Source organism: Panthera onca, chromosome F1, assembly GCF_046562875.1.
Source record: "Panthera onca isolate mPanOnc1 chromosome F1, mPanOnc1 haplotype 2, whole genome shotgun sequence".
Classification (NCBI taxonomy): Eukaryota; Metazoa; Chordata; class Mammalia; order Carnivora; family Felidae; genus Panthera; species Panthera onca.
Genome location: NC_138355.1, coordinates 17,518,498 through 17,532,931, shown reverse-complemented (window position 1 = coordinate 17,532,931; position 14,434 = coordinate 17,518,498). Strand labels below are relative to the sequence as shown.

General features: G+C 39.0%; 1 protein-coding gene across 10 annotated transcripts in view; it reads right to left on the bottom strand.

The window, feature by feature from the left end:
• The window catches only part of DNM3 (dynamin 3), a 573,673-nt gene that overhangs the window by 32,432 nt on the left and 526,807 nt on the right, over positions 1 to 14,434 (bottom strand). For 9 of the 10 annotated variants that reach the window (XM_060643524.3, XM_060643514.3, XM_060643516.3 and 6 more), the window contains one exon: positions 7,336 to 7,500. In XM_060643524.3, coding sequence (XP_060499507.1) covers positions 7,336 to 7,500 — 165 coding nt within the window. Of the gene's footprint in view, positions 1 to 5,845; positions 5,921 to 7,335; positions 7,501 to 14,434 lie in introns of those variants that run through there. The other variant, XM_060643523.3, reaches the window with a different exon arrangement.

The following is a 14,434-nucleotide window of genomic DNA, read 5'->3' as shown; positions in this document are numbered from 1 at the left end:
TGTTTATTTATTTTTGAGACAGAGAGAGACAGAGAGAGAGCGAGCGCACGAGCAGGGAGGGCAGAGAGAGGGAGAGAGAGAATCCCAAGCAGGTTCATGCCTGTCAGCACAGTGCCCGATATGGGGCTCGAACTCACCAACTGTGAGATCATGACCTGAGCTGAAATCAAGAGCTGGATGCTCAACTGACCGAGCCACCCAGGGGCCCCTATGATCCCAATTTTACAGATAAAGCAATTGAAGTTCAGAGTTTAAGTACGTTGCCCAAAATCACATAACATTAGGTTGAATCCCAAATCTTTTGACTAAAGGTCTGGTGCTCTTTCCATTACCGTCTTCCCCACTTTGAGTGCTTAGAAAAGACAATTTGGGGGGTGCCTGGGTGGCACAGTCGGTTGGGCGTCTGACTTCAGCTCAGGTTGTGATTTCACGGTTCATGAGTTTGGGCCCCGAGTCGGGCTCTGTGCTGACAGCTCAGAGCCTGGAGCCTGCTTCGGATTCTGTGTCCCCCTCTCTCTGTGTCCCGCCCCCACTCACACTCTGTCTCTCTCTCTCAAAAATAAAGATTAAAAAAAATTAAAAAAAAAAGACAATTTATGTTTAAGCATCATTATTTTACAGTGGCAAGGAAGTATGCTAATTGACTTAAGCCTAGAAAAATAAACCAACCTGGATTTTTCAGTTTCTCTGTTAAATGAAACTAACCCTTATCTAGAGTCACTGGGTCTTTCTAAGAAAGAGCAAAGGCCAGTATATTTAATTGTTACAAATTCAGGCAGACAACGGAATAGCTGTCAGATGCTCAAAATTCCTGGGTTGTGGTTAAATACATAACCAAGAGATAAGAGTCTAAAACACATAGCTTTATTTTTTTTTAAAGGTATCGAACTATGTAAATAGTTTAGAAAATTCAGGTAAATCACAGCTTCACTGTGGTGAAATAAAAAGTATTCTTTGCACATATTTTGTAAACCAAGAGTGACTCAAATATGGAAGTAATCTAGTAGACAGGATGTATTTGGACAACTGTCTAGTAGGGTAGGTTTATGTGTGATAGTTGTGGAAGGTAAATGTGGCCAGGTCACCTAGGGCCAGATGTGAAAGCCTTGAATGCCAAAGAAAACTATTTGAACCTTATCCACTTGGTAATGGGAAGCCACAGAAAACTTGTAAACAAGTAAGTGAAATGATAAAAGAGAGATTAGGGAAATTAGTCTGTGATTGGAAAAGAATTTGTAAGGGTGGTAACAGCGATAAAGAAATCTGTTATAAGACTAATAGATCATTTATGAGATGGTGAGGGTTTAATCTAGCAAGATTGCAGTGGAATAGAAAAGATGGGCACAGCTAAATTACATTATAAAGGAAAAGCCAACTCGACTTGGTGCTGTTTTGATGTGACAGGGCAAGAACGAAAGGAACAAGGACACCACAACCACTGAGGTTTGGGTGAGTCGAAGAGCAGAAAATCTAAAGTCAGGAAGGAAAGTTAGACTTCGAGGAAAGACAGTAAAGTTAGCTTCGGGAATATTTCATTCCCCCTTTTTTGGAGAATTATTCACTTTTCAGCACACTTGCAGGTCCCAAGGAGTACCCAAGGAGTCAGGGACATTCACACAAATCTTCCACGGCTGGGTGTGTGTGTGCACTCAGATACATGGCGCAGCTCAGAACTCAAAACCAGACAATTTTCCTGGCATTGAACAGCAGTCGAGTTCAGCTAGTCTGAAGCTTTACCTCTAACTGGAGCATCACTTAGAATCTATTAAACGTAATTTAAAAGAAGGTCCTTCCAAGAATAGATTTAAAGCAGGTCTGAAGTAAGAAGCGGCTGTCAAACCACGAAATAAAATAATAAGGGCTTGTTTCAGCATTCTGATAAAAGATCTGCCTTGAATCAACTCTTCCACATCAAATGTTACACACCAAAACTTGCCTACTGTCCCAAAGATTTGGCAAAAGCTCTGAATTCATAGGAGTATGATTAGCATGGGAGAAAACGGCGGTGCAGCACAGTGGTCAAGAGCTCAGGCTCTGGGAGCAAACAGCTCTGAATCCGAGTCCCAGCTCCCACGCTTCCCGTTCTTGGGCAAATAGCAACCTCTGTCAGTCTCAGGTTCCTGATCTGCAGAATGAGGGCAGCGGTTGTAGCTGCGTCAAGGGCTGTCCTGAGGATCATAAACTGCCTCGCACAATGCCTCGCATTTCGTTAGTGCTCAGCACACAAAAGCTATTCTTGCTAAAGCACATAGGCCAGACTGGCGTTAGGTGAGCAGACGCGCAAGAACAAAAGAGCAAGCTATCGCAATAGTGCAGGCATCAAGTGACATACGGAGTTCAATACAGAGCGTATGCAGGTGAACATTTTATTTTGCACTGGAACAAAACTTTAGCCTCTACTCATGTGCTAGCTTACCGCGGTGATGCTACAACTGGAACAAAGGTAGGGGGGACTTCAGGGAATTTCCAGACACTTCAGGGACTTTCTGAGCAGTCCGTGTGTCCCTGGTACAAATATGTAAATCAAGGATTCTGCACGACAATTGAGGCCAAGTAGATCTCTTTGAGATGATGGCATTTGGAATGTACCTCACGGAAGGTGACATAGACGAATTATACTTGGATGTAAGACTTGAAATAATATTTATCTTTTTAATTAATTATAACACCTTATAACCTATACATCTTGGCATGGTCCACAAAAAAAATCCTCATACGCAAAACCTCACTGCAGCTCAGACTCCACATGCTAGATAAACAGGCATGACTGTGCCATGTCGTTCTGCTCAGTGTAGAGGAATGTGAGATCATTAAAAACCTTCCACATGTTTTCCCCTCTTTCTTACTTTAACCCTTCTCTATCAACCTGTGATAGGTTTGCAACTTAGACCTTTTTTTGTCTTCATAACTAAGACCATTTTAAGGCCTTCACAAATGGAAGGGACATTCCCAGAATTGTCACACAATTCTGTTACTAAGAAGACCGTTTCCTTAAGGTCTCTCCGTCTCTAGACGGGAGGGCTGCAGTCTGTGACTGCTCGCGGTCACACGGGTAAGTATGTAAAAAACGTAACTGAGAAGTGTAAACGTGCTTACTTTGGGAAAAGGGCTTGGTGACAAGCTTGTGATTTTTTAAGCTCTCACAGTTCTTTCACGTCTGCTTTAGCTCCCTTTCCATTTCTCAGGGATTTAGTTCTGCTAGAGACCAATGACGTTTCCCTTCTTTAAAAAGCAACATCCTTTGACTCACAAACATAACGTCAAGCAGAAGAAGTTAGACACCAACAAGCACGCACTATATATGATTCCATAGTTCTATGGAACTATGGTTCCATAGTTCGAGAACAGGCAGCACCCTGCTATGCTGTAAAAAATCAGGAGAGTTACCCTTGGGGGGGGGGGGGATGTGATGGGGGTGGGGGGGAGGGGAAACACGAGGGGGACTTCTGGACCCTGGTCCCGATCTGTTTCTTGAGCAGGATGCTGAGTTCTTGACCCACAGAAACAAACTCAGTGTCCTGGTATTTAAGGTGTACTTTCACCTCAAATAATGAACATTTGAAATAACACTCTACTTCATACACACGAAAGTTACAGTGAGTTCTGAAACTAGGGCACATGTTACTAATTTTCCAGCAAAGTGCCAATGGCCAAGGAGAGTGGATGTGGATCTCCGGGGGTCCAGGAGCAGCACACACTCCAAGTGTGAAACGCCTCTAGGCTTCATATTTGGTTCTTAAAAAGTTTCATAAAAACTTTATGTTCTATTTTGTATTATCTGGGTTTGCTTGAATTTCTAGTTAATATGTAAAACATTGCTTCTCATATGCAAACAACCTAATGAAATCTTTGAGTAAATGAACCTTCTGGGAAGATACACCAGGTATGTGCTGTGGGGATAGGAGTCCCCCAGTTTGAGAAGGTTGAGCTGTATTTAGTTTTCCTAACCTCGCCATACGCATTAACGGACGTTAAAATGGACAGACCCTCAGACTGCAAATGGGAGGATCTGGATTTTCATCTTGACCCTGCCAGCCCCAGCTGTGTGACCCTGGGAAAGTCACTTAACCTCTCGGAGGCTCAGTTTCTTCATTTATAATCTGGGCAAAATAATGGGTACCCAGTGGGTGGCTGTCCTATGGGTCCCAACACAGAATTGTGGACCACTTTGCCAGTCACACTTTTACAATCAGGCTGGATCCCCTTTCTTGATTTTCTGATGACGAATCTTCCGGTGGAGTGAGCTGCGGAGGAGAGGCCGTCAAACTGTGCTTGCCATGGGGTGTTAATGTGTGTCCTGAACAAAAGTCTGCTGCTTCGACTGTAGCCTGACCAGAAGGACCGGCTGTCATAAACGTGCTATTTCTTTGTGCCGCTGTTACCTAGCATGCTTAAGCAATGAAACAGCTGCTGCCCTTCAATAGACAAAGGCTTACAGTATGTCTGAGGCAAGGCATTTATTGCTGGCTTTAAACTTCTTAAATAATTCCATATGGAGACTTGAGTGGCAGAACACTTAATGTAAACTTTCAAAGGAAACTGCCCACCAAATTCTGAACTTTATAAAAGTTGGCTGAAACATATTCTTTTTCAGAAGGCAGAGCAGCCATTCGCATTTCAAAGAGGAAAGGCCACAGCACCACCTTCCATGGTGACTGTCCACAGGCAGAGGACCCCGTTTCAGGCATTTATCGGTTCTGGAGCGTCTACCCAAAGCCATTTCCAGAAACAGCAGGGTTAAGTGAATGGAATTTAGAATGAGCAGTCAAGGTATTTGTTTTCTAGCTGTGATTCTATGATTAATTCTCTACCTTGAAGACCTCTGCACCTTAAAGTGAATAAAAAATCAACACATGTGCACGACACGGTGCTGGGCGTCCACCATGTTTCTCTTCCCTGTACTCAATAGAACACTTCCAGAATGAACAAAAAGGGCTCAGACATTCTGCACAAAAAGATGCTATGAGAATATGGCACTTAAAAATAGCCATTTTTTTACATTTTTACATATATAATGATCAAATATATAAAAAACTATATATTCTTATATACACAGTAAAAACATAGATAAAATAATACTCAAGGAAAAGTGGTCATCTGAGATACGTAAAACTATTTTCTGACAGATACAAAAAGTTAAATTTCAAAGAAAGATAACCATAATTTCGTAAGAATCTGGCATTACATGATGTTTCCGTTTTCTCCACATTCCTGTTAATCTCCATGTCAAGGTCTGACCGTGCCGATCAGGTCAGAATTGAAGTCTTCGTTCTCATCATTCTGAAGGTCTCTCTCAAGACAGTTCCAAGAGCTCTGCCTCCATGGATTATGCCCTGGAGGTGGGGGTTTAGCCATTTCATTAAAGCCAACAAGCACACCGGTGAGGGGTGAGGGCAATTACTCCCACATTTCTTTGTGTATGTGTGTGTGTGTTTCTTGAGAAGGTGAAAGTAGGATGGATTTGTGAGAGAGTCATTTTTTTTCCTCCTTTTAACTAATTAGTGTCAGGCTACTCCTTACAGCTCTAGACAGGAAGTGCTATTTCCTGTGCTGATGATTTAATATAGCGCAGAGCAACCTAGTGTTTGAACTGATGGCAGCACTAATGACTTACGATAAAATCGTGAAAAGATAAATGATACTTAATCAGGAAAATGTTTAAATAAGCAAGTGCCTGGATATACCACGGCAAAACAACCTGAACTCATTTAAGCAAAGTTAAGAGGGTAATTTTAAAAATACACAGACTATTTGTTTACTACTTTATATTTTTCAAAATGGCATATAGTTGCATTTATTATGTTCTCTGACAATACAGTGAGGCAGCTCCTTGTTCTTACCGTAATTTTAGAAGTGACTGACTTCAGTTCAGAGGGCCCAAATAATTTGCTTCAGGTCACACAGTAGGCTGCTGACTAAGCTGAAGAATACAATTCATAGTTTGCAAATTTCCAATATATTGCTTACCAACTGCTGATACTTCCAAGTATCCTACTAACCTTGGTTGAATATGCAAAAATGTGTCTGGGAATGGAGTTAGGTAAAAACCATGGGTGCTTAGGGTTTCTTCAAGAAGGGTTTCCTTCAAGGGGTTTCTTCAAGGAAACCTTTATTCAAGGAATGAATAGACCATGAACAACAACAGAAGGTCATATTTACAAACACAATTTTGAAATAAATCCTGAAATATGGATAAAGGCTTTTTATAGTTCTTATATAGGCAGCCAGCCACACTGCTTTCTTACAAGTATATTTTTCATTGTATTTCCATATATATTATCTTCTGGAATAAATCCCTAAGCCGGGTACTTTTTCTATGATTAGTGTTTTACATATGGAGGACCTAGATGCAAAGAAGTTAACTGATTTGTCTTTAGGTCAATAGAGTTTGTAGCAGAGCCAGGCTTAGAATACAGGTTTCTCCTAAGTTCTAGCACGGGGTTCTTTTTAGTACCTTTGCCAGCTAATTTTTATTTGTTACAAGCAAATGCTCATAATATATCATTGATTTAAATAAAAAGGTGCCCCTAGAAGATTGCTAGAACTAAAAATGCTGGTATCTCCTTTTCAAGAGTCAGAAAAGCCTGTTATAAGGCACCCCATTACAGCCTATCTTATCTAAAAGATAATTTCTCAAATAACTTGGGATATAACTTGTACTTTAATAAACTAGCTACCCAGAGAACCAAACTAGACCATAATTTAAGTATCATATCCTGACTACTATAAAAATAACCATGAAAAAGGAGAGATTCTACATGATACAGATCGATTGAGGGCTAGTGTAGCAGGCACTTTAAGATCTGTGGCAATATCATCATTACTTTAGAAAAGTTGACTGACTTTTAATCCAAGGGGATAGGGCAAAAAGCCATTTTCCCAGGTCAAAATAGCATTCCATAGCTTTTAGAAGGTGTAAAATAACCATGTTAATATATTTTATGTCTATGTGTGTAGAAAAAAATAAATATCTTTTGCCTTTAATCTCAAAATCTAGGAGCCGGGGCATCTGGTTTTATTGTTGCCTTTGCAATTATCTTACGCCCCGACTATAGCTACAGTATTCTTGCTCTGCTTTATTGTGAGCAAATGCATACTTTTCAAGAGATAGACAGTAGGAAATACCACAGCACTGTGGCTAGAAGTTTCATGTTTGCTTTCCTGAATCCTCTTTCTCTGGTTAGTCACTTAACCAATTGTAATAGAAAATGATGAACCTGGGTAATAGGTATTTCAACCATCCAGAAAATAGCATAAAGAAACTGATGAGACTATGAGCAGTTTCCATACTAAGATAGGTTAGAAGTTAAAATGAGACAGTTTATAGTCACTTACATTGTTGATCATAAGGTGCATTATTGTTTTTGGAATTAGATCTCGGATACATTTGTTGATGATAGACATGTAGGAGTCTACGAGGTTGCGAATGGTCTCCACTTGCCTCTCCAACTGTGGGTCCATGGAAAAGTTTTCTGCCTGGCCATTCTCATCATTTTCAGTCTAACAGAAAGGAAAGAAAACATGGATTGTTTCACATTCGTTCAGAAGAAAAAAATACCATACATTATCAGATGATCAACTTCAGATGACTATATTTGGAGTTATATTACTAGATGGTAACATCTTTATCTTAAACATACCCATTAATTCCGAAAAAAGATCAGAACCAGGAAGTTATTATTCTACTTTCGGCGAGCCACAGCCTAGGAAAAGCAACTATTCTAGTTCTGAGTGAATACTGAGATGAATAACCAGATAAACAGTGCACCTAACAACATACCTCTAGAGAACAATCTAATCTTCAGCCATTTGCAAGCTGGCCAAAGAACTGAATCCAAGTGAATGATGCGGATGTAAACCTCTGGGAGCGGTCTCTTAGGGATTCAATAGATTAGAAATAACCTTGGTGTTGTTCTGGAACTCCTAGGTCTGTTCTGGGATGGATCAGCATTTGGATCGGCCCAGGTTTTAAAACTAAATCTCCTAAGCCTGGCCCGGGGCCAAAGTAAGAGATATAGAGAATAATTCATTTTTCCATGCACTTGCTGGAATTTGTTCTGTAAATTCATGCTTCTGTCATCACTACTAAAGGCTGGCTCCATTGTGGAAAACTTACAATTTTAACTTCCAACTTGTTATTCTTTGAATAAAACAGAACACATCTATACACAAAGAATTTACTTGTGCAACATGAGAGAAGCATCTGTTTTCTATACTATGGGACTTGAGTTAATTAATTTTGGCTTATCCACCAGAGGCTGGGCTGAAATGGCATCTTCATCATTAAGGGCTGACCTATTGGCTTGGCATTGAAATCAATTTAGAACAAATGGTCTCCATTTCAAGTCAGGTTGGAGCATCTAAGCCCCAGAACATGATACAAATATTGTTAGTGGTCTGGGTACTTTCTAACATTTGGAAAGATTTAATTACAAATGCAAAAAAAAGGGGGGGGGGATAATTTATTGCTTCCATTGTAGACACGAAGTACTTTTCTTTGGAAATGTACATACTTTGATCTGCCAGGTTTTCAATCATCCAATCAGTTCTAGGCAAAGCACTGTGCTAAATGGCTTAAATGGATGTATAAATGACAAACTTTATTTTTGAATCAATAAGCATGTGTGAAAGGCATATTTGTACACTACAAAGTCAACAATAACAAAGATAGAAATTGGTTCTAATCATTTATATAGGCTTCTCTGGCTCAGAAATATCCAGTACTTTTAAAAATTATTAAAATAATGCACTCAGTCTAAAACACAACAGTCATTTTTCCAGTCCTGAGAGTATGACCCCATGCTTCCGGGTGATAGTTTGAGGACATTTCTGAGGCATCCGACTCTACTACAACAAGGTAGAGGAAGTTTCAAAATGGACAGTTGTTTTAAATGGTCTTTGATCAATGAAAGAAAGAACTAAATCAAGTCTCATGTAGTTATTTTTATTATTAATTTGCGATATACAAGCACAATAGGATCTGGGATAAATAGGCAAAAAAAGGCCATAAAGTGATAGAGGGCCGATAGAGGGAAGGTTAGCCATGGCAGTGAAGAAACAGTCATGTTCCCAAACTTCTTTCTAGGGTATAAAAACCACTGCAAATGTGCTCCATGCGGAGCTCAAACTGTCAGAGTCACTGGTAACTGCAATGTCATGTTAAGGATATTGTATGTGAAAGTGAAAACTGTAGGTTCAAATTCAGGCTCTGTTGTGTACAGGTTGTGTGGTCACACTTCAGTTACTTGATGTAATTAAAACCTGGCTTCCTCCCTGTCTTTAAAATGGGGACCCACATCCCTGGAAAACTTGTGGAAGCTAAAAGAGATAACACATATGAGATGACCTAGCCAAGGGCCTCAACGAATGTCAGCTTCTTTCTTTCTTTTCTCAATATTCATGGAATAGAGTTAGAGAGCTGCTGGACTCTCAACATACGTTATGAAAATTCAAGGTGGAAAATTTGAGCATAAAACATTTTCAATTCAAGCAATATAAAAATGGAAAATGTATTTTTTTTTACACCTCCATGTGTTCTGCAAGCTAGTGCCCTTTGCCTGGAACCCTCCCTGCCACCTGTGAAGAACTTTCATCTTTCAGAGCCTTGCTCCATCATCACCCCTTCCGGACAAGCTCCTGATGGCCCCCAGACCCCCAACACTCCCCTGCTCTGTGCTTCCTCTGTGTCTTGTATTCACTTTTACTATTTAATATCCAGCCTAGTTTTATGCTCCTCCCCCTACTGGGCTCTGGGGTCTTATTCATCTTTCTCTTCTCAGCACCCGGCACAGAGCCTGATGCATGGGAGGAGGAGTTAACAACTGCAAAAGGGTTCACCGAAACCAAGGAGGCTGCTCTGGTGCATTTCAGGGTATCCAAGTGTGCCTGCCCATGTGTCAGAGGAATTGGAGACCAGAGAAACCCCAGGGTGATGAGCTGGGATCCATTATGACTTGATAACAGTGAGAATGATAAAATGATTATGAAAAAATATAATTATAATATAGTATATAATATATGTTATATATAATATATACTATATATATTATATAAATATATATAATTGTATATAAATATATATATATATATATATTTATGAGAACAGATGACCAACAGATGACCAGTTATATATTATATAAATATATATAATTGTATATAAATATATATATATATATATATAAATATATATATATATATATTTATGAGAACAGATGACCAACAGCCTTGTGAGGAAAATACCTTTTATACAAAACAATACAAACCTCCATAATGGATAAAATACAATTCAGTTTGTCTCTCTGATCTGAAGTATACTGGGATTTTGTTATGGTATTTAACAGTCAGAGGTGATGACATTCTAGCCTCAATATTCCACCTCTCCCAAGAACATTTATTGAGCACTTGCTGTGTTCTAGGTACTATGCTAAGCACTTTATATAGAAGACCCACACTGCTACCTTAGGAGGGAGGGGCCATTGTTATTGTCAACCTATAGAAGAGCATGGTGAGTCTCTGAGAGCTGAAATTTGTTCAATAAATGTCAGAGGCATTCAATTTTAACAAATTTCTTTTTTTTTCCTTAAGTATAAAAAAATCAAGAAGTATTATGAAACAGTGAAACATCCATAGTACATCAACTTAGTTTCATAGATAAAATAATAAATGTAAAAAAGAGTTTCTAGGAAAAAAGGTGTCAGTGAAGTAGTGATATTTATTAAAAACCAAATTATTGAAACAAAAGAGGAAAGTAGAATAAGTAGTATTTTTAGAAGAACCTGCAGAAATATGAAACACTAAGAAAGTTACATCATCATCCATACTTTTATATAGAAACACTGAATTTTCCCATTTCACACTTTTTTTTAACATTTAGCTTTACTTTACTCTCTACACATCAAAATATGCACAAGACGTTCACTTTCACTTTTTCAAACCAGATGCACTTAATAAGGGAAAGTGTCGGAGTGAATGGAGAACACTGAATGGTTTAATTCTCAACACGGGGAAAAAAAAAAAAAAGAGAGAGAAGTATTCCAGAAAACCCATAAAACAATTTGAAATTCTCTTTTGCTTTTGGAAAAACATGCGGTCACATGCAAACCTGAACTTCTCTGATAATACCACGGACATGATGGGAGTCACGAAATTCACAAGGCAAACTGAATTTCTTTCCTGAGTTTAGAAAGAAAGAAGAAACACTTACCCTCTCTAATATGTCTAAGATAAATGGGGAAAATGTGCATACATGGCCTTTCTCTTCTAACTGAGTAATTTCAGACAGCAAATACTCCCTCTTCCCTGACCCAGTTCTAATCAAATTCTCTGTTGTGCTCTTTTCTGTATGTATACTGAGTATGACTATGGCTTTTCTCTTTGTTTAAATTATAGGATTGCAATAGGATTCTTTGCAGTCCAAGCACTGAAGTGACAGCTGTTTATCATTATCCTCATCAAGGGAATGTAAAATAAAAATAGTAATTTGTCTCTGATCTTTGAGGCAAAAAAGAATGGTCTGCAAACATTTAACCTTTTATGTGCAGGTTCATTGATGCTGTTTACAAAATGTGAATAATATTGTGAAAACCAGCTTTCTTCTGAAAAATACAATGGACAGGCCTTCCTATCACAATTTTTTTTCCAAATAGCTTTTGTGAAATCTAATGCAACTTAAACAATAAAAAAATAGCAACTCAGCACTGTAAATTGTTTATAAACAATACTGTAATTTTCTTTCTTATGAAACTACTTGCACAGTATTCAAAAAAAGTCTGTTTTACAAAATTTTAATTTAAAAGCTTTTTCCTAAAGACTTCCTACTTTAACAGGTGAGAGGACTAGAAATAGTTGAATTGGAAATAATTCCCACCATACCTTAAAGCAGCCATTATAGAAGATCTGGGCTTTATGGCTTTAAGGGGATATTTATTTTTCATGTGTTTTGTTTTTGTCTCTTTCCTTTCCTTAAATTTCTTACTGAATTATGTGATAGGTTCCTTGGAAGATCACTGAAACCATCCATATAAGATTATTTTCTTAAGGTGACTGCAACTCTTTAAAGTGGAATGACAGAAACGCACATTATCCTGGCAAAAATATGCACATAAACATACTGGCTAATTGCTCAATCTCTTCTCGCCAACGGAGAGCATTGTACAATGCTACAGATCTACACAAGCGATTTTTACAGGTAAGCAATGCTTGCCCCTTTCTAAGCATCTTACTTTTGTTGTACAATTCTCTACTACCTTAAACAAACAGTAGAAAATATCGTTTAACTTTTTCATAGTGAATCAGGTCATCATTATGAAAATAGGGTTACCATGGTAATGCAGCTTTGAATTTTCCAGCCTCACATTATGAAGAATGTCTCACTGAAAACCTTTCCCCACTTCCAGTCATGCACTTCTTCTCATTTGCAGAGGCTAATTAGAGGCTAATTTGCAGAGCCAGGCAACCAAACTTGTAAAAAAAAAAAAAAAGTATCTATGGGAGAAGCATGCTCTGGAAAGCCTTTGAGAGTAGTACAGATTGCAGTTTGGTGCCTGGTGACAGGTATTTCATTAATTAGTTCAACAAATACTTGTTTAGTGTCTCAGGCGAACTGTGCGAGGTACAAAGGAAGTCTAAAAACACAGGGCTTGCCTGTGAGCTTATCCTCTGATGGGGAGGATCCAGTGTAAGATGCGTTGGTAAGTCAAAGGATGAGTTCAAGGGCGGTGGGCTTCATGGGGAGTCCTCAGGGATGGTCACAGTAGAGACGAACCGTAAATGTTGGGTGAGATTTCTGACTGAGACTGAGGGGATATGCTCATTGTTCTATCCTTAGTACTTAGCACAGTGCCCTACTTATAGCAGGAGCTTTGTAAATATTGTGGAATTAATGAAGAAAAAACTAACCCAGGCCACCTCCTGAGGGATTAGGTTTCTGTTTTGAAAGAACCTAAGAGACTGAGCTCCAGGTCACTGAGGTGTTGCTGTATGGTGAATGTGAATAATTGCTTGGATTCCTAGAACTGAGTTCTCCATGTAGAGCTTCTTGGTCTGGGCAGGATAAATGACTATCTGTATCCAGAATGATTTTAGTTGCTATAAAGATGTTGATGACTCTGTCGAAGGATGTCTACAGATCGGAGCTGTGATTGTAATCAAATGCTGGCATCTATTTACATCTGCACTCTGTAAGAAATATCCATAATACAGGACGAAACACTGAAGCTTGGGGCGCCTGGGTGGCTCAGTCGGTTAAGGGACAGACTTCGGCTCAGGTCATAATCTCACGGTTCGTGTGTTTGATCCCCACATGGGCTCTGTATGCTGATAGTGCAGAGCTTGCTTCGGATCCTGTCTCCCTCTTTTTCTGCCTCTCCCTACTCATGCTCGCTCGCTCTCTCTCTCTCTCTCAACACTAAATAAACGTTTTAAAACAAACAAAAAACCAACCCACCAAACAAAACAACAGTGAACCTCATCTGATCCAGTTAGTGGTGATCCACTAGCCAAAGCAGGCAGGACCCAACTTTGTGTGCTTAGGTTATTTTCATTTTTTTTCTTCCTTCCCTCTTCTCCTTTACCTGTTACTAACTTTTTATTCTCCCTACAGCTTTTACTCTCCTTTCATCTCTACATGACATCATAATAAATTACAAAACTATGTAATATTGCAAAATTAAACAGCCATTAAGAAAAAAAAAAACACACACACAGGATTTGAAAGATACTTACTTGATAACCAACAACAATAACAACCCTATCTTAATTCTGATGTTTCTAACTCTCATTTAGCCCAATAGCTGCGAATAGTATATTTCTGTGTGGTACCAGTGTATGTCCACATCTCCAATAAACAACTTGGATGATAACAGCAAAGAATAACTGGGACCTGGAGGAATAAGAGGAAGTGCCTCTCCTATAACTGACAGGCACTGAATTTGCATTTAAGATGCACTGAAACAATAGCTTTTATCTGCAACTGTAAAAACAAATGAGGATATGAAGATTCTTAGAGAAATCTGAAAACTTATGTACTCTGTCCTGATGTCCTCCTAGAAGTTATAGTAACTCCAATCTAGTTTGTAATCTATCTAAAGGCCTGTACTGCCTGCTAGCAGATAAGTTCATGAATATTAAATATTCATATATTTTAAATACATTATTGAATATTGCTATTTAAACAATCTTAACTGAGAATTTTTTCTAGATTTATGAATATTTATTTTTGAAAAATTTCCATCTTGGGGCGCCTGCGTGGCTCAGTCGGTTAAGCGGCCGACTTCGGCTCAGGTCATGATCTCGCGGTCCGTGAGTTCGAGCCCCGCGTCGGGCTCTGTGCTGACAGCTCAGAGCCTGGAGCCTGTTTCAGATTCTGTGTCTCCCTCTCTCTGACCCTCCCCCGTTCATGCTCTGTCTCTCTCTGTCTCAAAAATAAATAAACGTT